This window comes from Mastigoproctus giganteus, chromosome 3 (genome assembly GCF_048544385.1).
Source record: "Mastigoproctus giganteus isolate SK-2022 chromosome 3, ASM4854438v1, whole genome shotgun sequence".
Lineage (NCBI taxonomy): Eukaryota > Metazoa > Arthropoda > Arachnida > Uropygi > Thelyphonidae > Mastigoproctus > Mastigoproctus giganteus.
The window spans coordinates 244455688-244479805 of record NC_143577.1 but is presented as its reverse complement, the minus strand read 5'-3'; the positions used below and the strand labels follow the sequence as shown (position 1 = coordinate 244479805).

The 24118-nt window shown below is 40.7% G+C and overlaps 1 protein-coding gene across 1 annotated transcript in view; it reads right to left on the bottom strand.

The window, feature by feature from the left end:
* Positions 1 to 24118, bottom strand: part of Nos (Nitric oxide synthase) — an 83537-nt gene that overhangs the window by 35762 nt on the left and 23657 nt on the right. Inside the window, exon 2 of the mRNA XM_090370991.1 lies at positions 4955 to 5057. Coding sequence (XP_090227117.1) covers positions 4955 to 5057 — 103 coding nt within the window. The remainder of the gene's footprint in view (positions 1 to 4954; positions 5058 to 24118) is intronic.

Here is a 24118-nt window from a genome sequence, read left to right as displayed (position 1 = left end):
TGTCCCTCAACAGCGATCCCTGAATGACACCGTTTCTACGACACCTCACTTTAAGCAATACCATTTATGACCATCCCCTGCCTCCTGTCCTTGGGCCAGTTCCGACCCACCTACTCTGACCCTACTCTCATCTGCCACACATTGTCGAAGTTGCTTCTCCTTGCATCAAACTGTTTTACGACCTCGCCATAGAATTAATCAGCTTGGTCCGAAGAAACCCCCCCTCCACGAACCCCCCCTGCCATCCCTTCGGGATCCCATCTGTCACCCATAAGCTATATGATCCTGCCCAACACCCAAATTAAAAATCAGGGAGCTCAAACAGGCTGTACACTCGCTGGGTCTTACGCTCCCTCAGATGGTTGTTCAGATGACTGACAGAGAGCAGAAAGAGAAAGAGGGCAGAGGAGAAGGTGGGTGTCTTCCTCGCTCTCATTCGTCCCCCTGAAATAATTATTTGTTTGCTCTTCTTTTCTCCCATTTCAGAATCAAACATTGGCTAACTAGTAATGGAGGATCTGCACCTCTTCCATCCACCGTTGCCACCTAAGTCTCGAGGATTTACGTCAACCTAAATAGCGACTAATGAAAGAAACTTTTACTTCTGCGTCCCCTGACCTCCGCTCGCTTGGGACGCCGATATTGATTACTGTCCTACGTGCAGTCTCCTTCGGTTTCTTTCGTCATCAATTAGGAGTCAAAGGCTTAGCGCCTTTCCGAAGAGAAAATGGAAACGCGAGAGAGACACCCACCAAATAAAGTATCTGACAGGAGATGTTATCGGGATTTCGAAGGGGATTGCGCTTCTCCCCCTCCTCGCCAACCCCGCTTTTAAATTTCGTCCTTTTTTGAGGAGGCGAAAACGTTTTAGGGGTGATTTCTGAGAAATCGATTACGAAAATTATTTCTACGACCTCCGTCGGGACAAATAACCCCGGGGGATAATTGAGGGATTTATTGAGTTTGATGTGTATTGATGACTGTGTTTCTGGTCCACCGGGAGAAAAATCTGCGCCACTTTTAAACGAATTCTCTCAGGACCATTGTTTCTAATAAATCAGTTGTTAATTACGCCTTTGTAGATGTGTAAACGGTGACACAAAAATAAAACAACCCATTTTCGTGGATAACTACGCCTTTAAAAAAATGCGCGCGTGGAAATCTATGTTTAAGAACGTCATAAGGCGTTGCTATGGTTATACGCATAAAAATGTACTCGAATTGCTATGGAAACGCACGTGAAAATGAACTCCAATTGCTATGGAGACGCACGTGAAAATGAACTCGAATTGCTATGGACACACACGTGAAAATATACTCCAATTGCTATGGAAACGCGCGTAAAAATTAACTCGAATTGATATAGTTATGCACGTGAAAATATACTTAAATTGCTATGGAGGCGCACGTGAAAATGAACTCGAATTGCTATGGTGACGCACGTGAAAGCATTCATATAATGAGTTTCTTTTGGAGATAAAATTTATACATTTTCCTCCCTGATATACACTTACTGTCCAAAATATTAGAAACCTTTATTCAATAACTGATAGGACCACTTTTTGCCGAATTATAGGCGTGACTCTTCGTGGCATGGATTTCAGTTGATGTCTTGAGTCTAGCTCCAAATTTTGGTCATTAGATCGATTGCGAGGTTCAGTTCACATCCATCTAAGATGTTCCATGGGACTGTGGATGCAGCTTCAATGCAGAGTGCTGGATTCAGAAATTTTGGAGCGGTGACCTTTTTACAGATTTGGTTTTGGGGATATTGAAATATTTTTTGGGTAGAAGAGCTGTAAATATGATTGGTTGGTGGTCCGATTGAAACATGTCGGCTGTGGTTTCTTCGAGTTGGCATATTGCCGAGGAATAGACTATGTCCAGCAGCTTTTGGTCGTTGGCTGGTAATTAACTTGGAATATTTGGATTGATTGGAGAGATTCTGTGAGCCGACTTTTGAAGTGTTGGGTAGATGGTGGAAGATTGAAGTCCTCCACATACGATATGAGTGGCTGCTGGGTGCAGATTACTTATTAACCAGTTAGTGGCTTCGCCGATGGCCATAATAGTTGGCATTGGAGGAAGGTACAGGGATGCGACGTCTATAGTACCTTGGTATCTTGATGTTCCAGAATTATCATTAAGGCTTCCACGTCTTGAGAGATACTTGAGACAGAGTGTACGATGGAGAACTTTATCGTATTGAAAATTATAGCAACTCCACTCCCTCTGCGGTTATCGCGAGAGGCAGCCAGTATATGAAACCCTGCAGGAATGGAGCAGCTTATATCTGTCTGGTTCGCCTCTAACCACGTTTCATCGAGGCACAAGATGTCTAGTGAGTTTGAGAATAGAATCTCTTCCAGTGTATTAAGTTTATTTCTTAAGGACCTGATATTCTGGAACATTACGCGGATGGTAGGAGAGGTTGTAATGCTTATCCTCATGGAAGGGAGCCTTGCTGCCCGGCTGCGAACAAGTAGAGGCTCTCGATAATGAGAGATCAGGACAGGGATGAGGCGACCTTGGGGTCTCTCGCGGTGGAGGATGGTATTACCAACCTTGGGCGGAATTTGTTCCAGTATGTTGGTGTGGGAAGATTGAAGTTCGGAGGGAACTGTGCGATTTTATCGCGGTGCATATTAGAGCTTGACCTTTGATGGTTTTGCCACTATTGCTCATCTCGGTGGCCAGGATTTCCGCGTATGACTTATCCCGGGGGGGGGAGACTCTGAAGATTGAGCATCATGGGTGTTTCTTGTGTGTCATACTTTCCAGTGTGGGAGAGTTGGCTTGCAGACTGGCATTGATTTCGTGATTTGTTAGGCAACTAGTTTTTTTCCCTATGAGATCTTCCACTATTTCGATGATTTTGCTGTCAATGATTTGTTTAGGGATGACTTTAAGTATTGAATGGTAATTTCTGGTTCGGTTTGTCACCCTTCGGACCTCCGCGCAGGTGCGCTTTGGCTATTTTCAGATATTGGCATAATATAAGCTGTCTGAGGGGTTGCTGAAGATGCATCGATGCTTGCATGTGATGCGGACAGGTTCAGGTGGCCTGGTGTTGGTCTGTAACAGGCGTCATCTGTAACGATGGTTTTTCAGCTTGTCCTTGTGGCCTAATGAGCGTAGCTTCTTGCAGCACGATTCCTTGAATTTCAGCCTGGCTGCCATGGAACGTTTCTTCCAGCTGGATGGGGACAGGTCCTAACATCCGAGGTTATCACAGCTGGTACAGAGGATGACGTCACCAGCCAAACGATAGCAGAGGGCACATTTCTGTATCGAGTTTAGGGATTTTCCGTTTCTGCTCATATTTGGGAGGGAAGTAGTGGGGATATTCAATAGATGGGCGTTTGCGTAGTCTACGTGGATGTCTTGCTGTGAGCTACTGTATTGTGATTGGTAGAGCACTGCGACGTGGAACTGCCCTTTCCAACGTTTATAAGATTTTCTCAATTGGATTCAGATCTGGAAAAATGAACGAATAGGGTAGATGATGGAAACTTAGGAAATGAAAGTGGGAAAACTAGACCAAAAATGAAACTCCCTCTCCATATCTGACAGTGATCTGAACAGCAAGATCGGATCCATTGAAGAAGACAGACTCAAAGGTTTCTTTTGAATTTCTCTCATTCGATCCAGTGAACTGTCAAAGAATGTCTCTGTCTTTTTTTTTTAAAGATTAAGAAACTATACAGATACCATCATTGATAAAGTAGAGGAGAAAGAAAGATTGGAGTGGTTTGACCATGTGAAGAGAATGGAGGACGACAGATTGCCCAGAGGAGCCATGGAATGGATGCCGTTGGAGAAGAAAAAAAGAGAGGAAGACCAAGAAGGTGTGAAAGCAGCTATGAATAGAAGAGGACTGAAGGAAGGAGATTGGGAAGATAGAATAAAATGGGAAAAAAATATACTTTTCGATATAAGGTTGAGAAGAACCGTTGTAATAACGGAATGCATCCTAAGAAGAACAAGAAAAGAAAAGATGGTCATCTATGAAACTCTCCAGAACTGGAACAGACAGGCAGAGATTGAGAGAGAGAAAAAAAGATAGAAAGAGAGATAGACAGATAGAAAGACAAAAATAAAGAGAGGGAGAAAAGAAAGAGGAATATAGACATTCAGAGAGACAAACACAGACAGAGAGAGAGAGAGAGAGACAAAAAGAGAATAATGCGTACCAATGTACTCTTAAGACAACGATCTTAAAAGTCCGCAAGTTTTCTTAGGAACCCTCCAGCTTGATTTTGCTCTTTGATTTTTACAACACCCTCCCGTACGTGCAGTGTCCCTTAACGCCACATAGGTGGCGCTGCGCGCTAATGAAGTTTGCGACATCTACTCCAATTAGGGCTCGGATAATTTATTTGACCTAATCTGCCAAGGCTAATCTAAATAAATCTTTCGGTTTCGTGAAGCCTTTCAGTTGCTTTTTTAACGAAATTAAAAGTGACATCTAGCGGAGGAAAGGAGAATCACATTTCGTGATTGATCTGTTTCCTACTTTTATGCCAGGTCATCATAAGAGTGTGGTGGTGGGGGGGGGTGTTATAATTGAGCGGACACCTGATGGAAGGTTTGAAAAGCAGCAGAGACATCCAAACGACAGATAAATTGGGTTAGGGTCTATCGTCTTGCTCAACATCTGTCTCCAGTTTACTCGTGATCCTCCACAGCACGTGTTTCCCCTTATAACAACACTTCGCCGGCGTCCCAATGATTCGAGGGTTATTTTGTTACCCCGAGGCTAACGAGTTATCCTTTTAAGTCGCTTAACACAACACACTTTACAGTTCCGGCTTGTTTAAAGTGGTGAAACTCGATCCGACTTAGTCCTTCGACGTTTAATAGATTGAAATATGGCCGGCCCTTAAAGCTAAGCCTAAAGATTTATACAGTATATAAATTTAGCGTCCAAAATGTAATTGTCTTAAAAATTTACCTCGTTGGCTCGATGGTGCAAAGATTCCACAGTCATGTGACCACTGGTGACATTGCGCAGGCGCAGAGGACGTCGACACGGCGATGTGCAACGATTTTCTTTGCTGCAACGAAGAAAAAAAAAATTTTAATTCTTTTGCCAAATTGCTGTAGACGTTTTACAAGTGATTAAACTAATCCCCAGATTAATAAAGAGCCAAGTGGATTAAGAAGACACGCGCGAACAATGCCAACTAATCTTCAATAAACATTTGGAATACGTTTATTTACAATCGAGTAGTTAAGCCTGGAATAAAAAAAGTAATTTATTCTTTCAATCAAATGTCTTCTGTAAAACAAAACAACCCTTCGGGGGGTCTTTATTTCTTTTCCACGGGCATTTTTAATATTCTCCTGTTGTCATAGTAACCGAGGTTAGCTTTCGACTGTTTTTATTTTGCGCGTGTCACTCGAAGCGAAGGAACTTGTGTCGTTTGCATAAATTCTTAAAACTCCTAAGATTAAGGAAGTCTGCCAGTTGTCTTTAAGGAACGAACGAAGAATGAATATCCACGCAGAAGCCAAGAACAACGAAGCTGGTGGATTTAATAACATCTTTGGGTAAAGACAGACAACCCAATAACAAGACGAAAGAAGACAAGGTCAAATTAAATTCGCCATTTTCGACGCAAAACCGCTTACAGTGCCAGATGGCAACGTCCATCCCTTCTTTCAATCACTTTGTTACCTGAAAAACGTAACTTCCGGTGCATATGACCTTTTTTTAAAGGAAAAAACGTCCAATTTCCGGTTCGTGTGACATCACTTCCGGACACTTACTAATGAGATTTTCAACGTTCTTCCATTTCAATCTCGTCTGGTAGATTCAATGAAACAAACGAAACCGGAAATGACGTCACATTCGGCTAGTGAAAACTCTGATCTTTTCATGAATACATCGCGTAGCAAAAATATTGGACGCAATAAGCATTGTTTATAAATACGTTAAATACATCAATTTCCGGTTCGTGTGACATCACTTCCGGACACTTACTAACGATATTTGCAAATATTCTTCAGGCTCGTCTGGTAGATTTATAGAAGCACACGAGACCGGAAATGACGTCACATTCGGTTAGTGAAAACTCTGATCTTTTCATGAATACATCGCGTAGCAAAATTATTGGACACATAAGTACTAATATTAAGTGTGGTGGATTCTTGGAAAACGTTACCGGAAATGACGTCAGAACAGATTGGGAAAATTTTCTGATAACTTCATATATTAGCAAGTTTTGTCTGCTCGTGAAATGCATCGCGTGGCAAAATATTAGACAATAAATATTGTTCATGAATACATAGCATTGCAAAAATATTGGACACATTGTTCAAAAATACATAGCATGCCAAAAATATTGTATACATTAAATATTGTTCATAAATACATAGCGTAGCAAAAATATTGGAAACGTTAGCTACCTCTTCATTAATGGATTGTGTGGCAAAAATATGGGACACATTAATTGTTGGGCATAACTGCATTCATAAATACATGACGTGACAAAATATTGGACACGTTAAACACCTGTTAGAACTATTGGACCTATTAAGTATTTATAAATACACGGCGCGACAAAAATATTAGCCACGTTAATTATTGTTCATAAATACACTGAGTGACAAAAATATTGGACACGTTAAGCGTTTTTGATAAATGTGCAGTCTCTAACGAAGTTAGCTGTTTGGTATTTCTGGGGAGATTTGTATTAATCATTCGCTCTTATCTGTGTCACGTGTCTAGCGAGGTGCAAAATTTTATGTAAGCGGAAACAGTGGCAAAAGAGCGAGAATTGAAATCGTGCAATGCGACCGCCTACGTTCGACGGAATTTGCGTCGGGGGGGGATGTCAGATATTGTCGCGTGTCTAGGCCGCCTCTGATGGAGTTTCTTTTATTGCACGAAGGTGAGAAAAAGAGCGCAGTTAGGTGTCATGTGAGAGCGGATGGAGGGATCAATCATAGATACAGGAAGGAAATGCAACCGGGTGTTGCTGTGGCAAGTTAAAAATGTTTCCAGATAGCTCGGAGTTAAATAATGGCTGAAATTATCACCAGAAGGCGCTGCGCTGATTCGGGACACAGCGATTTCTCTAGAAAAATTTAACAATTTCAAAACGATGCTGTGGAACTTGGAGGCGTAAGAAGGAACATTTTCAGTGCGCATGCGCAGAAGTTAATTGGAATATTCACAAAATAGTTTTTTTTTTTAAGTCCCCAGAAAAACAAAAAAAAGTTATCAAATGTGCCAACTTTGGCTACCGAATAATTCTATTGTTGCCATTAGAGAATAACCTCGCTAATCCGAACTCCACTCATCCGAATTATTAGAGTAGATTAATAACTGCTTTTTAAATTAAGTCATTAACTTCCTTCCTTGGGTGGCCCTCAACTGAATTATTAGGGTGGATTAATAACTGTTTTCGGTTAAGTTATTAAGTTACTTCTTTGGGTTGCCCTCTAGCGGTCAAAACTGAAGTGAGGCGAGAGACTTTTGCTTTCATTTTGTACTTCTAACCCTAACTTTGATTCACGACTTGAATAAACATTTGCGGAGTATGCGTCCAAGAAGTGTTTCTACGCGTCGAAGCCTAAGAATCGAAGGGGTCAGGGAAAGGGGGGGAAGAACTAGAAGCTCTTTGTCAGGGAAGTCGTCATTCCATAAGCCTAGCGTTCTTTCAACACGATTTCTCCGATTCGATATACGAACAAAGAGAACGCCAGAGGAAGGGCCCGCAGTGCAAACCCACCATCATTATATTTAATAAGGAGACAACCGAGGTGTGTCTTGATGGCCACTTTGACCTCGCCATCCTGTAACAGGCTCTCTCGTTCTTTCTCTCTTTCTTTCACGCTCTCTGTTACTTTACGTTCTTTACTCTTTGTGGCAGCGCGAGCAAATGCTCACTCCCCACCCTTTAACACTTAGATCCAATCTCAGATTTAGTAATTGACGGTAGGTGGCCTTAGAATTAATCCACACGTGCGGGGGGGATCCAATTCCCCTCCACCCTCCCCTACCTCGACAGTTCTCCTAAATCTTAAGAGACCAGATGGCGCAACAGAAGTATGTTGGGGAAAGCCGATGCCTTTCTTTTTTGAAGCAATTGACTTTAAATTTTATTCGAGGGCCGGATAATAAAATGGTAGCTCCTCAGTAGACGTCAGAGAAATCTTATGCATTTTGATTTCGTTGCCAATCGTTCCCTTATGTCCATTTAATGAATCTTACTACCACTTCCCTCTTAGAAATCGGTAGTAATGAGACTGATTTCATTGTGTGGTGTTCGGAGAGTTATTCGTTTATAAAACAGGTAAGAACATGTTCAGACGTGTCTGTACATGTTTTTGTATCATATCAGTATTGGTGTTGCACAAATCCGATTAACATAATCTGCTTTGAACTGATTAAATAGCATACTAGAAATATTTGGCTTTTTAATGTACGAGGGGTGATCATTTAATTCGGGGACTGGTGCAAGATTTTATATTTACCTCGCGAACTTTCCATAACTGCCGCTAGAGGCGCCCTCCCTGATTGCTACTGAGCAGACTATGCGCACATGCCAATACTTGTCGAGCTAGTGTTGCGTGAGGAGAGTTTTTTTTTTAGCCGCGTGTCACTGATGACAGTTTTGAAGCAAGCACCATGTCGGACATACAGATTGAACAGCGATATGTGATTCGTTATTGTGTCAGAAGGGGATTAAATGCATGAGTGTCATGGTAGGGTGATCATATTAGGGTGTGAATTTGTTTCTCCATCACGGCCATGCCATGCGGCTAGTAGTGCACACAGTGATCATTGTCATGGTGCGGAATTCTGCCACATCCCCCTTATTCATCGACTTAGCCCCGTGTGATTTCTTCCTGTTTCCATGTCTAGAGAAAGCTCTGAAAGGCAAGCGTTTCCAGTCCGATACAACATTGCTCTCAGAGCCAAAACGGAAGCACTTCACAGTCTTTCGACTGTGAAGAATGCGTGGGCACGAAGTGTATAAAGTTCAAGGGAGAGTATTTCGAGAAGGAGAAATCACAGAAGATTCAGTTGATGACAATTAAGATAAGATCTTACACCAGTCCAAGAATTAAGTGATCATCCCTCATATTTGATAAATTAACGTAACTTTCAAAATCACGTTCTAGGAAAATTCCCCAAGATATGCTTGTCACTGTCCCGGAACTTATCACCCTGTCTCTTGACCCCCCGTAGTCTTGACAGCAAATTTAACCACGAGAGAAGACAGGTTTCTGTATTTATGCGCCAACTTTGCGAAGGGTTTATCCTTGACTTATGTTTAAGGTGATAACCTAAACCCACCGTAGTTGAAAATGTTGTGGTTCTCGTCTAAAGGGAAGGGAAACACGGGTGATTGTTGTTGTTGTTGTTGTTGTAGGATTTAGGAACATCAGTGACATATTGCTCCGTGTAAATTGCGTGTGTCCTGAGGTCGATTTTCTGTTTGCTGGATGAAAAACTCGAGTTTCTGGGAGGAAAAGCCATGTTACTTTCTCCCGAGACCGTCTAACTCAGCCACGTTGTGAAAAAGCCCCAGAAAAATTCCTCGCTTCATCGACAGGACTCGAACTTAAGTCTTTTCCACCTGGTGGGGGAGTACAGCGATTCAATTAAGTGTGCTACCCACGAGGGCGTGAAATGGGGCTTATAGTTTACAGAACATGAAGATTTGGTTTAGTTTTCATTATCGAGTTGTTATTATGTTATTTTCATTGGCACAGGTGAACCTTAACTTTTGTCCATGCAGTGTAAATTTTATTGTTTTAAGAGGTTAGCGAAAAATCATCACGAACTTTCATTTTACCACGAAACCCTAATAGATAACCTTATAAAAAAAGTCTCAGAGTATATTTGAGAAATCAGAATATTTTCTTTTCTTAGTAATCTTGCTTGTATAAGATTTGGGCAACTCAACTTCCAGTAGCGCTCAGCTTAACCTTTCTGTTTTCTGAGACAAATCTTGTCCCTCGAAATCAATCACTCCTTCCAGTTCTCCTTAATCGCTGTTCATTACTACAAATCGACAAACTTGCCCTCTTTGCCCAAGGGATCGATCCATTTTAATCCTTCCAGACAGAACTCAATGTTAAGCAAATGGACTAAAACACTCTCCTAAGTTACAGCTCCTGATAGACAAAAGAAAACCAGATTCGAAACTCTTTCTATCACAGATTAATCTGACTTTAATCAGGGTAAATATCGGTGGTCTCATGCCTGGGTCTATAAATTTTTATTGCCAAATGGAGCAATATCCAGGAGTATACATTGAGTCAAAGATTTTCGGCTGAGTTTTCTTTTTTGGGACTCTCTTATGGATATAAAACGCGACCAAAAAATCTCTCAGTTGACCACAATTCAATTCAGCCTTGAAATTTTCCAAATTTTCTACCTTAACTAAATGGGAAGACAGCTAATTCCAATCTACTTGCCCTTCTTTGGACTACTCCAGACTTGGATACCATATTTCAAAGGATAGGGTATAAGAATTGTGGGTCCTTCTTTGGACCTTTTTCCTGGACCATTTGTTCTCCCGTCAATGGCCTTTTTCACCCGGATTGGGAGGGTGGGTGGCAATTATAACCACTGTGCTATCAGCGAGGGCATTCCAAAGGTTGTTCCACCATCGTTTTATAGATTGGATTAATAACATCCATCATTTCAGCGTATCTTTATCATGGATACCAAATATCACCCACCGAGGACCAAATTTTTAAAAGAACCCTTTGAAAATAGAAAGAATAAATAACTCAATTGTATATGAATATTAATTAGTTAATCACGTGTCCTCCATTTCAAGAAGGTGATATTATAACCTGGTTTAAGGATAATTTATGCAACAAAGTCTTATTCTTTAATCATAAAAACCTCCTTACCTCATCGGAAAGATCTTTCTTCTCGTAGGACTTGTAAACAACGAAAAGTTCTCTTTCTTATCTACACCAACCACCAGCGTATCAAGGTCACCAAAGGGTTGTAATTAGCTTGTAATGCCACTTCATCCTTCTAAGTACTTAAATGACTTCCTGGTCAATCCACACACACGTGTGTGTGTGTGTGTGCGTGTGCGTGTGTGTAAGAGTTCTCAAGATCGCTTTATAAAGGAATCCTCAAACGTCTGAAATCATGCACCCATGTCTTAAAAACAATGATAATTTCAAGTGTTTTAATTCTCAACATAAAGATACACTTTTTTAATAATTACAAGGACAGTTGTTTAGCAACCGATTGGAAATAACACCAAACGTAAATATATTGGACCTCGTCTGCTATTTACAACTTTGTGTCCCAAAATGAACTAAAAATAATACCAAACGAAAATATATGGGGCATCGTCTGATATTTGCAACCTTTGTTTCCCAAAATGAACTAAAAATAAGGCCAAACGAAAATATACGGGACGTCGTCTGATATTTACAAATTTGTGTCCCAAAGTGAAATAAGCATAAGACCAAACGAAACTATATGGGACGTCGTCTGATATTTACAATTTTCTGTCCTAAAAATGAACTAAAAATAATACCAAACGTAAATATAAGGGGCGTCGTCTGATATTTAGAACTTTGTGTCCCAAAATGAACTAAAAAGGATACTAATGGTAAAAATGAGCTAAAAATAAGGCCAAACGAAAATATACGGGACGTCGTCTGATATTTACAAATTTGTGTCCCAAAGTGAAATAAGCATAAGACCAAACGAAACTATATGGGACGTCGTCTGATATTTACAATTTTCTGTCCTAAAAATGAACTAAAAATAATACCAAACGTAAATATAAGGGGCGTCGTCTGATATTTAGAACTTTGTGTCCCAAAATGAACTAAAAAGGATACTAATGGTAAAAATGAGACGTACGTATATGGTATATCGTATGATATTTATAACTCTGTGTCCTAAAATGAGCTAAAAAGAATACGAAACGTAAATATATGGGACGTCTACTGATATTTACAATTTTGTGTCCCAAAGTGAAATAAGCATAATACCAAACGAAACTATATGGGATGTCTACTGATATTTACAATTTTGTGTCCCAAAATGAACTAAAAATAATACCGAACGAAAATATAAGGGGCGTCGTCTGATATATTTACAACTTTGTGTCCCAAAATGAACTAAAATACCAAACGTAAATATATGACACGTCGTCTGATATTTACAATTTTTTGTCCCAAAAAATGAACTGAAAATAATACCAAACGAAAATATAAGGGGCGTCGTCTGATATTTACAACTTTGTGTCCCAAAGTGAAATAAACATGATATGATATGATATGATTTGGTTTTTTAAGGAACATTAGCAACTAAGGCCATATTGCTCCGGGTTATGCGGTGGTCATTCCCTGACCTTTCCGCATCCTCCGTATTTGGTGGTGACAGGCTCGAACCCCGGTTTAATCAAGAAGCGTGTGCTACGCACTGCTGCTCCTTCCCACCTGGCTACGGAGACGCCCGAAATAAACATAATGCCAAACGAAACCATACGGGACGTCGTCTGATATTTACAACTTTGTGTCCCAAAACGAACTAAAAAGGATACTAATGGTAAAAATGAGACGTACATATATGGTATATCGTATGATATTTGCAACTCTGTGTCCTAAAATGAACTAAAAATAATAGGAAACGTAAATATATGGGACGTCTATTGATATTTACAATTTTGTGTCCCAAAGTGAAATAAGCATAATACCAAACGAAACTATATGGGATGTCTACTGATATTTACAATTTTGTGTCCCAAAATGAACTAAAAATAATACCGAACGAAAATATACTGGACGTTGTCTAATATATTTACAACTTTGTGTCCCAAAATGAACTAAAAATAATACCAAACGTAAATATATGACACGTCGTCTGATATTTACAATTTTTTGTCCCAAAAAATGAAATGGAAATAATACCAAACGAAATATAATGGGCGTCGTCTGATATTTATAACTTTGTGCCCCAAAGTGAAATAAACGTAATGCCAAACGAAACCATACGGGACGTCATCTGATATTTACAATTTTGTGTCCCAAAAATTAACTAAAATTAATACCAAACGTAAATATAAGGGGCGTCGTCTGATATTTACAACTTTTGTGTGGCGCTTCTGTAGCCAGGTGGGCAGGAGCAGCAGTGCGTAGCACGCGCTTCTTGATTAGACCGGGGTTCGAGCCCGTGACCACCAAATATGGAGGATGCGGAAAGGTCAAGGAATGACCACTGCATATCCCCGGAGGAATATGGCCTTAGTTGCTAATGCTCCTAGAAACCAAATAACAACTTTGTGTCCCAAAATGAACTAAAAATGATACTAATGGTAAAAATGAGACGTACATATATGATATATCGTCTGATATTTACAACTCTGTGTACAAAAATGAACTAAAAATAATACCAAACGAAAATATACTTGACGTTGTCTGATATTTACAACTTTGTGTCCCAAAATGAACTAAAAATAATAACAAAGGTAAATATATGGCACGTCGTCTGATATTTACAATTTTATGTCCCAAAAAATGAACTAAAAATAATACCAAACGTAAATATATGGTTTATCGTCTGATATTTACAATTTTATGTCCCAAAATGAACTAAAAATAACACCAAACGTAAATATATGGTTTATCATCTGATATTTACAATGCTCTGTGTCCTAAAATGAACTAAAAATAATTCCAAACGAAAATATATCGGACGTCATCTGATATTTACAATTTTATGTCCCAAAAAAAAACTAAAAATAGTACCAAACGAAAATATATGGGACATCGTCTGATATTTAGAACTTTGTGTCTTAAAATTACTATTTGTTGCGTCTAAAGAATCTTAAAAGCAGACACGTATCTTCGCTCAGTAATGTACCGGTCTGGTATTTGGTATAACTCAGGGCCGGCACTTCGATGGAACTGATAATATTGCTTTTTCGCAGTCATTCAACAGACAGCCACCACGGTAGTCATCCGGAAATGCCCCTGCTCACCAATTACAACACGCTAGGGGGCTGACCGTAGTGTTGTTGTTAATTGGTGATCTTACTTAGCGGGGTTCCTACTCCGCTTATTTGGCCCAGACGCTGATCGATGTTTACGAGACACCCCTCTGCATCAGAGGATGAAGAGAAGGGAAAATTCGTTGATGGTGCTTTTGGGGGCTGTATAATTAGAGGGAGGTTCTTCGCAGTGTTGACAACCAGCGAAATGTGCGCGCAGTGACATCTGGAATATAAAAATAGCGTAGGAATAAAAGGAATGTGAAGAAACTTTATTATTGCAAAAATGGATCATGGTTTTTAATACTTTGGAGAGGTAGTGTACTTTAAATTTTGTTATCGTTTTTGATCCATCGGAGTGGGACAAAAGAGGCTCATGACGCGTATATGAGCAGGGTTTTTAGCAATCCAGTAGAGGGGGTCATCAAAAACAGAATTATTAATCCTATTAAGTTCGCGAGCCATTAGAAACAGCAATTAGCCGTATCCGGCCCGAAATGAAACCCAATTATCCTTAAACACTTCAAACAAGATACCATTAGCATAATTAAATTTAAAAATTCAAACATTTAATATTTAATTTCAAATTAGTGGGATATTTATTTAGGTCATATCAATTATGTACTCGCCATCAAGGATTCAACAATACTATCTCACCAAAAGTATTGGAGCACTAATGGCTGTTAACGTAGAGATATAAATGAAGCTGCAGAAGTATCGGTGAATTATTTTAAGGCCGGAATTATACAGACCAGTCAAGATATTACGACCCCCTCCATGTTTTAGCAATGGGCCGTTCCTGCATGCGGTCCATACGAAATACTTGATCGACACGGGCAAGGGACGTGATCTGATCTAACAGAAACAGACAGATGGTGGCTGTGTTTTGATATGGAGGACCATAAGACAAGAGCAAAATCTTTCTCCAATAAGAAAAAACTAAAAACGAACAAAGACCTTCACCCCCCACCCCACCCCCCGGCAACTTTCATTTTTAACTCCATCTGCAGATGACTGCAAATGCTTTCAATCAACCAAAAATATGCACGTGGACGTTTAAAAGGGTGGTCAAATTCGAAAGAGCACAAAAGCTATCAAAACTATAATCCACGATCCCTCCCCCGCACCACACACACACAGGCGCGTTTTAAATTGAATCTACCCAGAATCCTTTGCAATTACCAAAAGCCAGTTCTGTCACAAGTGTTCCCAAGACAGGTTGGAAAGAGAAATCAAATTTTTCTCCGATCAAAGTTGACATCAAGATGACTCTGTCCGCTTTCTCCTTCATCCCTTCCCCCTCTCCCTAATGTACTTAGAGACAGACCCATTATCTTGCAATGCTAACATAGTGTCTTGATGTTGCGCCGGCCCGAAAACTTCTTTCTAAGAGGGACTTACTAAAATCCGACCGACCGCGAGCTGTCAACGCTGTTAATGTACTGTCAAAGAAGCAAGCTTCAGTAATTATATCTTTGCCAGGGGTTCTGTGGGGGGAGGGGGGTATTTAGGACAAAAGGATTGCTTCCAAGCGCTCACTGCTTTCGATTTATTCGTCGACAACCCCCTTTTAGACGCACTTCGATGTAAAAACTGCGTTTTATCTTCTATCTTTGAAAAGGGCCGGGAGCGATTTGAGTGTTTAAAAAGATTGGTAGGGTTTCTAGCCATAATAAGAATAAATTGCGTTGCAGTTTTAAAATCAACGATTTGCTCTTTTCACCCCCGATGGCAGCGTTTGCGGGGTTGTTAATTGGAATCGGTTCATTTCTCGAGTCACTAATTACCCCATCTTAAATATTAAATTAACAAACGAGCCAAAAGAAAAGGGGAAAGGGGGTTTTTTTAAATGAACCCCGAAGGTAAATTCTTTCTTTGATCCAGTCGGAACAAATTTCACTCTTCCTACACTCTATGACAGCAGTATGAAGAAAGACGTTTCGTGTTTCTACACGACAATGTACCATCTCATACGCCACACTCTGCAATGGCTTGAAGAGGTGGAGGTGCAGAAAGTTCACTGGCCATTATCCAAGATTATCTCGGAGCTACCAGTGATGGTACATCGACATTTTTTAGATATTGTATCGATAAAAGACACTGAAACATTGAGGTGTCCGGTTACTTTTGACAGGGCACTGTATAGTGAGAATTTAGGGCGTGCAATGCATTCGGTTCTAAATTGACCAATGAGGACTTGGTTTTAAACACCATTCTCAGTGTCAGCTCGCTAACAAAGGCGGTTATATGAGATAGTAAACAGATTTAATTAGGGGGTCTGTATTCATTTCTGTCTCGGTTTCGACCTCCCCACAATAGTCCTAATGAGAGCTTGTATTCGAAACTCCTCTGATTCGTAAAGTCTTCTCTTATCCGTGATGAAGGATTCTAATGATGCTGTGCATGAGAGAGAGAGGGGGGGGAGTGACAAAGGGGAAGAAAAGCAGAACCCAGAGTGGGGTAATACGTCCAAATTACTGTTTGCTACAAATGGGTCTTTCGCCATTACGATATAATTGTATTTGCTGCTAAAGCTATCAAGGGAGGAGGCCCTTTCGGAAGAAAGGGGAGGGTTAAGGGATCGTAAGCACCCCCTGAGATCATTTAATTAAGCTCACACCGCAGAGGGACTTCAGAGATTCGATGTCTTGGACGAGACTGTTTTGTTTCTATTCGAAAACATTTTAAACGTTTCTATGGCAACCGTTCCCTTAGAACGATGGATATTTCAATAACTTCTCAGTTCTCACATTTGCTTTGAAGATGAAGCAGAGTTTGAAGACGTAAAGATGAATAGAGAGAGAGAGAGAGAGAGAGAGAGAGGGAGAATTCGTCTTTCGGTTGTTGTAGATCAGAGCACGAGAGCGTAAACTTTGATCGTTTACAAGGGCAAGAAACCCCCCTCATTTGATTAATCATTAACCAACGGTGGTGACCCAAAATAGTTAAACCAACAGAGGAATAGACAGAAAACTTAAAACTTGTTTGCTGTTAAAAACCTCTGGAAAAATCCATTAAGGTGCAACCTATAGACATGGAGAAATTTGTATTTCACTCTTCAGAGATGTTCCGGGCCAAAATGAGTCCCTGAGGGGAAACTGTACACGTTGGAGAAGTAAACATCCCCCAGTGGAAGCAAACAGTAATCCTTAATAACGCTCATAACTCCTTAAGATGAAATGAATGTATCAGCTTGTGTCTGCAAGGCCGCAGGGGATGCTAACTTACATTTATTGCGCGACAAACGGCCAATCCACCAGGGCATGACAGATGTTACGTCTGATCTGAACGGTTGTGTAAACAAAGGCGTAGTTTATTCTCCCTTAGAACAGAGTTGTTGATGCTCCAACTGGAGTTATTTTACCTTCTCTCTCTAGCAACAACCCTTACGGTTTATAACCCATAAACCAGTGCCCATGGGCCCACTAAGCGAAGCCTTTGGTGATTGACACCACTAGATGGCTCCACCTCTGCTTCAAACGGCCTTTGTATTTTCTTCAGACATGGACTTTGCCTCTTTGGTACTTCACAAATTAGGCCTAATGGTATTTTGGAAAAATCGCCTTTCTTCTGCTGATATTGGAAAAGTGGACATCCCAATATGTCGGTCCCCCCACTGCCACATGGACATGGAACGTACCATCCGATATATTTTGATTAACTCAATTGTCAATACAGTATGGCTTGCATAACCCCAGAAGAAGGCTATGTATATCTTTTGTTGTGCGCATGAGTTGGAATTCTTCTGTCTGGCATTGAACAGAAAGATTGATAGCTTCAAAAAGAGTCGATTATCTTTAATGTGTTAGTTCAAGCTGTTCTTAACTAGCTTAAAGGCATCTCACACCAAAAATACACTCACTGGCCAAAATATTAAAGGCCTTATCTAGCAGGGCCGCCTCTTTCTTTTTTTCAGAATTTCAGGCAGTGGTGTAGATTCCATTGGTGTCTAATGGAGTCTACTCCAGTTTCGTTATTCTTCCATCAGGATATTTGTTAGCTGATGTGTTGTGGTCGGTTGAGAACTGCAATGCCGAATTGCCCTTGATATTCGCAATTGGATTCAGATCTGAAGAATTGGGTAGATGGCGAAAAATTTGGGACTGTTCATCGAACTATTTAGATACATTTTTTAACGGTGGATAGATGGAAAGAACTGAACTTTGAGGAACACCAGCATTAAGGAAGAAGGTGGAAGACAGAGAACCATCTACCATCACCCGTAGTGATCAATCGGAGAGAAAACTGGATACGCAATTGAAAAAGTCAGCCTACAATCATTAAGATGGAACCTTATTTAGGTCTTTATGCCAAACACGATCAAAAGACTCTGAAGTGTCAAGATAAACTGCTTAAGATTCACCAAAAATGTGTCCATAGATGGAGAACATAAGCCAGATACATTATTACCAGTGGATCGACACTGATGGAATCCATACTGGCGATTATTAATCAGATGGAAGGCTTCTAGATGGTTTAGGAGAAGGCGGATAATAATAAAAATCTCTCAGATCATCCCATTTCGCATTCTTCGAACGCCAAACAACATGAGGCTGAATGGCCACGAGAGAAAGGTTCCATTGGAGAAGAGACCATCACCAATTTGCGATCTCAGGAGCCTAGAGGACCGCTCTCCTCGACCGTGTACTCAGAATGATTTTTGTGAGAAAAAGATGGAGCGTTGACTCTGTGGTTAGGGTTGTCTGCTATCCTCGTAGATAAATGGACAGTCTGTGTGAGGTCATTAGTAATTGCTTAAGCCTCATCATCTCGAGCAGCTGGGTTCGTGTGACAAGAAAAGAGAAAGTCAAGTTTCAAACAGAGGAGGTTAGAGTTCCGAGTGATCAGTGGAGTTGGGAGAAAGATAGAGGCAATGGTCGCTTCGACACACCAGTGATTTCCATTGGTCTCTCAATTCCGTCTCCTGCTAAAAGTGCTCCAAGACCTTTCTGAAAATTGAAAAGATCACCGTTTCTCCACGACCTTAATCTGATGCAAATACCAATTTTTCTTAATCTTATACAAAATATTTTATATTCATTTTCCATCTGCTCACTGTCCAATAAAGGTTCGCCCTCGCGGTAGTACAGTGGTCGCGCACACCTCTCTCCAACAGAGGCAGGATAAGGCATGAATTGGAATCCAGTCAATGACCCAAGGAATTCTTATAGACTTTTACAACAACTTTGAATACAAAGCCAGCAGTAATCTGAACCCAGAATGGGGAAAGCGCGTGACTTTGAAAAAGGTCTTATGGTGGGTACACGTTTAGCAGGATTCACGATTCAAGAAACCAAAGATATAATTGGATTCTCAAAAGCATCCGTCTCAAGGGTCTTTAGTGACTGGAAAGTAAGCGAATCTTCCACATCTTAAAGGCGTAAATGTGGTGGAATAACAAATTCAACAAAAAGTCCAGAAGTGCCCTATTTCTACCCATTCCATACACCAGAAATTGAAGAAATTGGGAGTCTCCTGCCTATTTGGAAGCCACTTTATGGTAGGTGAAGAGTGTGGCGAGAACCTCACAAAGCGATGGATCCTGCTTGCCTTGTTAAAACAACCCAAGCATCTGGAGGTGATACAGAGAGTACCTGAATTTGGTATCAGATCTACTGCGACCTGCAATGTTACACTTTGATCCATGATGTCCACTTTATGGATGACAATGCAACAGCGCTAGAATCGTGAAAGAATGTTTCGGAGAACATGACACGGATTCCACCATCTTCCATAGTCCCCAAATTCAACTAATCTCAATCTTATTGAGAATGTGTGAGATGTGCTGGGGACAGCTGTTCGACAACGAAGTCCTCTTCCTTCAACTTTGTCACAGTTGCGCAATATTTTTCTGGAAGAATGGTTACAATTTGACCAAAACGCACTAAAACACCTTAATAGAAGCCATGCCGCGTGCACGCACTTGCTGTTATGCGGCCCGATTCAATACTGAAGATTCGTATTTATTTGGCCACTGCGTGTATTTGCATCTTCTCTGTCCCCAACTACTCCTTGTCACAACTACTTAGGCAGGTTCCCTCAGCATAATAAACGTTCCCCGTTCTCCTCTTATCTACCCAGACAGTGGGATTATCCTCCTAGGAAAGATGGAGAGGTATCCTCGAACACGCAGCATCTTTCTCCACTAAAAAGATCTTCAACGGAACAGCGCATCTGAGAGAAAGAGAACGCAACGGCCCCTACTGATTTATGTTCTGCGCAGGGGTTTCTTCTGTCCTCCTGGAATACGCAACCCCTTTAAACACTAGGTGTGATGTCAGAAGTCTCGCGAGAATGGTGTCAAGCGAACATCCATCATTAGCTATCTTTTTCCAATCACTATCATCACGCTGTTCCACGCAGGAAACTTCCGCCCAAATTGCAACTTCTGGCCACCCTTTCTTAACTAATACAAGCCGTTATCGACATCTCCATAACCCTTGAGTTCAACAACATGATTTATTGTGACATAATTACAGTCTGCTGTGGACAGCTCGTCAAATTGAAGCGTATGTACCATCGATAATGAACCAACAATTTATTTCTCGTTATGCCTACCAGGGGGCGGGCCAGTTGCTCCCTTAGTTGGTGGAAGAGGATTTTATTCTCAATCGTTTCCTTTTTGGATTCAATTGCGTGACTGGTGCTTCTTCAGCTTGCCAGCTTGTGCAGTTTTTCTTCGATGTCAGTAGAAGCAATTTTTCTGGGGGGCCCCCTTATTGCAGCTCCTTCCATTAGAGGCTTAATTAAGACCTTCTGGAAACTATGATCAGTTCTTCTTAATCCCTTACACAAATGCCCTCCAGGGAACCGGATTTTAAGAAAGATTAAAGACAATACTTTATTCCATTAGCTTTGTGATCTTATTTTCGATGTTTTATTAAAGGTTTCATTACCTCCAACCCAATAATTCCTTCTTCTTCTTCTTTTTTTTGATACTTTACATTTCCTTTTCTTATTGGGGATCTTAGTTCTTTTTAATTCTAAAGTAAGTCTCAGGGAAACATCAAAAAAATTAAAAAACAGCATCGCTTTTATCAGATTGTAAAAGAATCCACCCAAATTGTCTTTTCTTTAATTCTCTGGAATAAATCTCAAGTGATTCTTTATACGAAGAGCAAACTTGTTGAAAAGATTGCTGAGCATAGACAGAAAGAACGAGAGAGAGAGAGTAAAAATAGAAACCGCGAAAAGACAACAAGGGAAGAGGGAGAATAGAATAGAGAAAAAGCGGGAATGGATAGAATCTCTGTATATTAAACATTTAAATGAGAAAACGATCTTCAAATTGTTGTATCAAATTAACCAAAGAGTTTTTAAAGCAGGAACTTACATCAATCTTTTCCAATCAATATATGAAAAGGAGACTGAATCAATACCCATCGATCAACGATTATCAAGTTCTGGTGACCAGAAAGAAGGCGTTCGACAAGAAGACAATCTTCCCCAATTTTCTTACTCTTTAAAAGAAATTTTTTCCAAACTAAATTGGGATACCACAGGACAAGATAATGGAGATTACCTGAATCACTTATGATTTGCAGATGATATGATTCTCTTTGCCAATGATCCGGAAGAATTTCTGCAAAATATTGAAGAACTGTGGCATGAAAGCAAGAGGTTTGGTCTGAAGATGAATATCAAGAAAACACAGGTTGTATTCAACAAATTTAGCAGACCAAAGAACATCATGGCCGATGGACAAGAACTAGATGTGGAATGGTACGTTTACCTTGGAGGAAAAATTTCAATAGATGGAAGTTGAACAGCGCATGAAATTGGGATGGAAAGCTTAATATAGTCTTCAAGTCAAACTTGGTACTCTGTCTCAAAGGAAAAGTTTTTTATCAATGTATCCTCCCTGTCCTTGTATGGTTGTGAAACATGGACATTGAATGCCAAAGACTGAGGGTCACACAGAGAAGTATGGACAGCCGAATTTTGAACGTAACCAAAAGAGAAAGAAAAACATATGGATGGATTCGTCAACAGACCGAGGCCTGTGACTTCATTGAAAGAATAAAGCGCTTAAAATGGAAATGGGTAGGTCACATATCAAGATTAACTGACGATAGAGGGTCCAAGCGAATTTTGGAATGGATACCTCTTGACTCTAAATGCGCAAGATGATACAGAACAGGAATAAACTCAGGAGCACAGGTTTTGAGAACAAGTGGAGAAGTACCAGCAGGACCTGGTGCTGTTCATGGAATTAAGATTGTTTAAATTCTTCTGGCATCATTTTGATGGAAGACCACAGGGGGCATTGAATGGAGTTTACTGGAATGGTGAGAGGTGGTTTACCAAAATCAGCAATACACGAGTTGCAAGAAAAGTAGGATGATAGGAGGCCAGCTTTATCTTTAGCTGAGATGGCAATAAAACCATGCGGTTTTGACAAAGGTGGAAATAGAGATGAGCAAAAGTTGTGGCCAACAGCTTTGGCAAGAGACGGGATTCGAACTCGGGTCTATTCCACCTGGTGTGGGAAGGACGGTGACGATACTACTGCTACCCGCCCAGACCTACCATCTGGACATGTATACATTATCTTGTGTAGGACGTGCAGAGATTTTAAAAGAAGAAAAGAAATCTCGTAGATCAACCCATTTTACATTCTTGTAATGCCAACCCACACGAGATTGAGAATGGCCATGACAGAAAGGCTTCACTGGAGAAGAGACCATCACCAAGTTGTGATCTGAGGTGCCTAAAGGACCACTCATTTGGACCGTGTACTTGGAAGGGTTGTTTGTGAGAAAAAGATGAAGAGTGTTTGCTGTTTGGTTAGGATTGTCCGGTATCCTTGTAGGCAAATGAACAATCTGTGTGAGGTCATTAGTAATTGCAAAAGGCTCAGCATCTCTACCAGCTGGGTCCGTGTGAATTAGAAAACGGAAGCCAGTTGGAGTTCTGAACATTAAAATCAGATGGAGGTTGTTGGAGCTTTCCTCTGGAGTTTAAACATCGCTTTCACCATTTCAAGCCTCCCTCCATTAAGCAAGTGGTGATACAGAACCGATTGATGAGGGTCATCTACCATCTAATATTGCTAACACAGAGGGGCGGAATTGCTCCGTGTGATGATGCCACCCCTCGACCCCAGCTTACGTTCGCACCTGTGTGGTCATCTCCAGTCTACCAGGAGCTTCATTTCTGGACTTGTTCATGGGGGTTTAAGTCCTGAAGTTAGTGACCCTGAGTATAACTTAACCTGATGATTGTCTCTAACCACTTTGCCAGCCATTGTATCATTTGCAAACTTTAACATTAAGCCTAGCGTACCTTCATCAATATCATCAATAAATATTGAAAGCAACAATGGTTCCAGCATTGAACCCCAAGGGACCTCACTAGTAACAATTTTCCATGGAGAGCAGTGCCCGTTGATAACTCTATCTTCTCTTACTCAACCATCCCTTTATCCGTAGGAGTAACTTTCCCTTAATGCCACACTGCACCATAGTATCTAATCAAATTGGGCGCACAAGATCACCCCTTGAAAAACCGATGCTGTGGTAACTGCAGTCCTGTCTAGATGGCCCTGCATTACTTCATTAAGCAGTCACTCCCATTTGTGAATTGGGGACACATTCGCACATCTCCAGTCCACAGGAACCACCCCAAAATCCAAAGATATTCTCATAATTATTGCCAAGGATTTCTCCAGGATAAAAACCATACAACCCTCTTCTGGGGTATGAAAAAGCCCCTAAAAATAATGAACCACCTTGACCCATTATATCTAGTGGGTCAATGTGGTTCGTCCATTTTCTTCTAATGTTAACTTACGTATAGATTTCTCTACTTTTCTTTGGATTCTCAGTAAAGACCTCTCATAATATGCTTTAGTCTGCCAAACCCTTGGTCCCTTGTCAGACCCTTGGTCTCCCCCCCCCCCATCACGTACACTAGATCCAGTTCCGTACGTTTCACTTGGTTTCATTTGAACTCAAAGGGAGGAAATTAATACCATTTTGGAGATCCAACAAACGTCGAATGAGGTATTGTGAGAGATGATGACACGAGGGTTTCAGAAATGCTTGCAGCAACAACAGATTCATGGGATAACGTGATTTAATTCTCGGGGGAATTATTAGACGAGAATGCTGTAGATGGACCAGAAA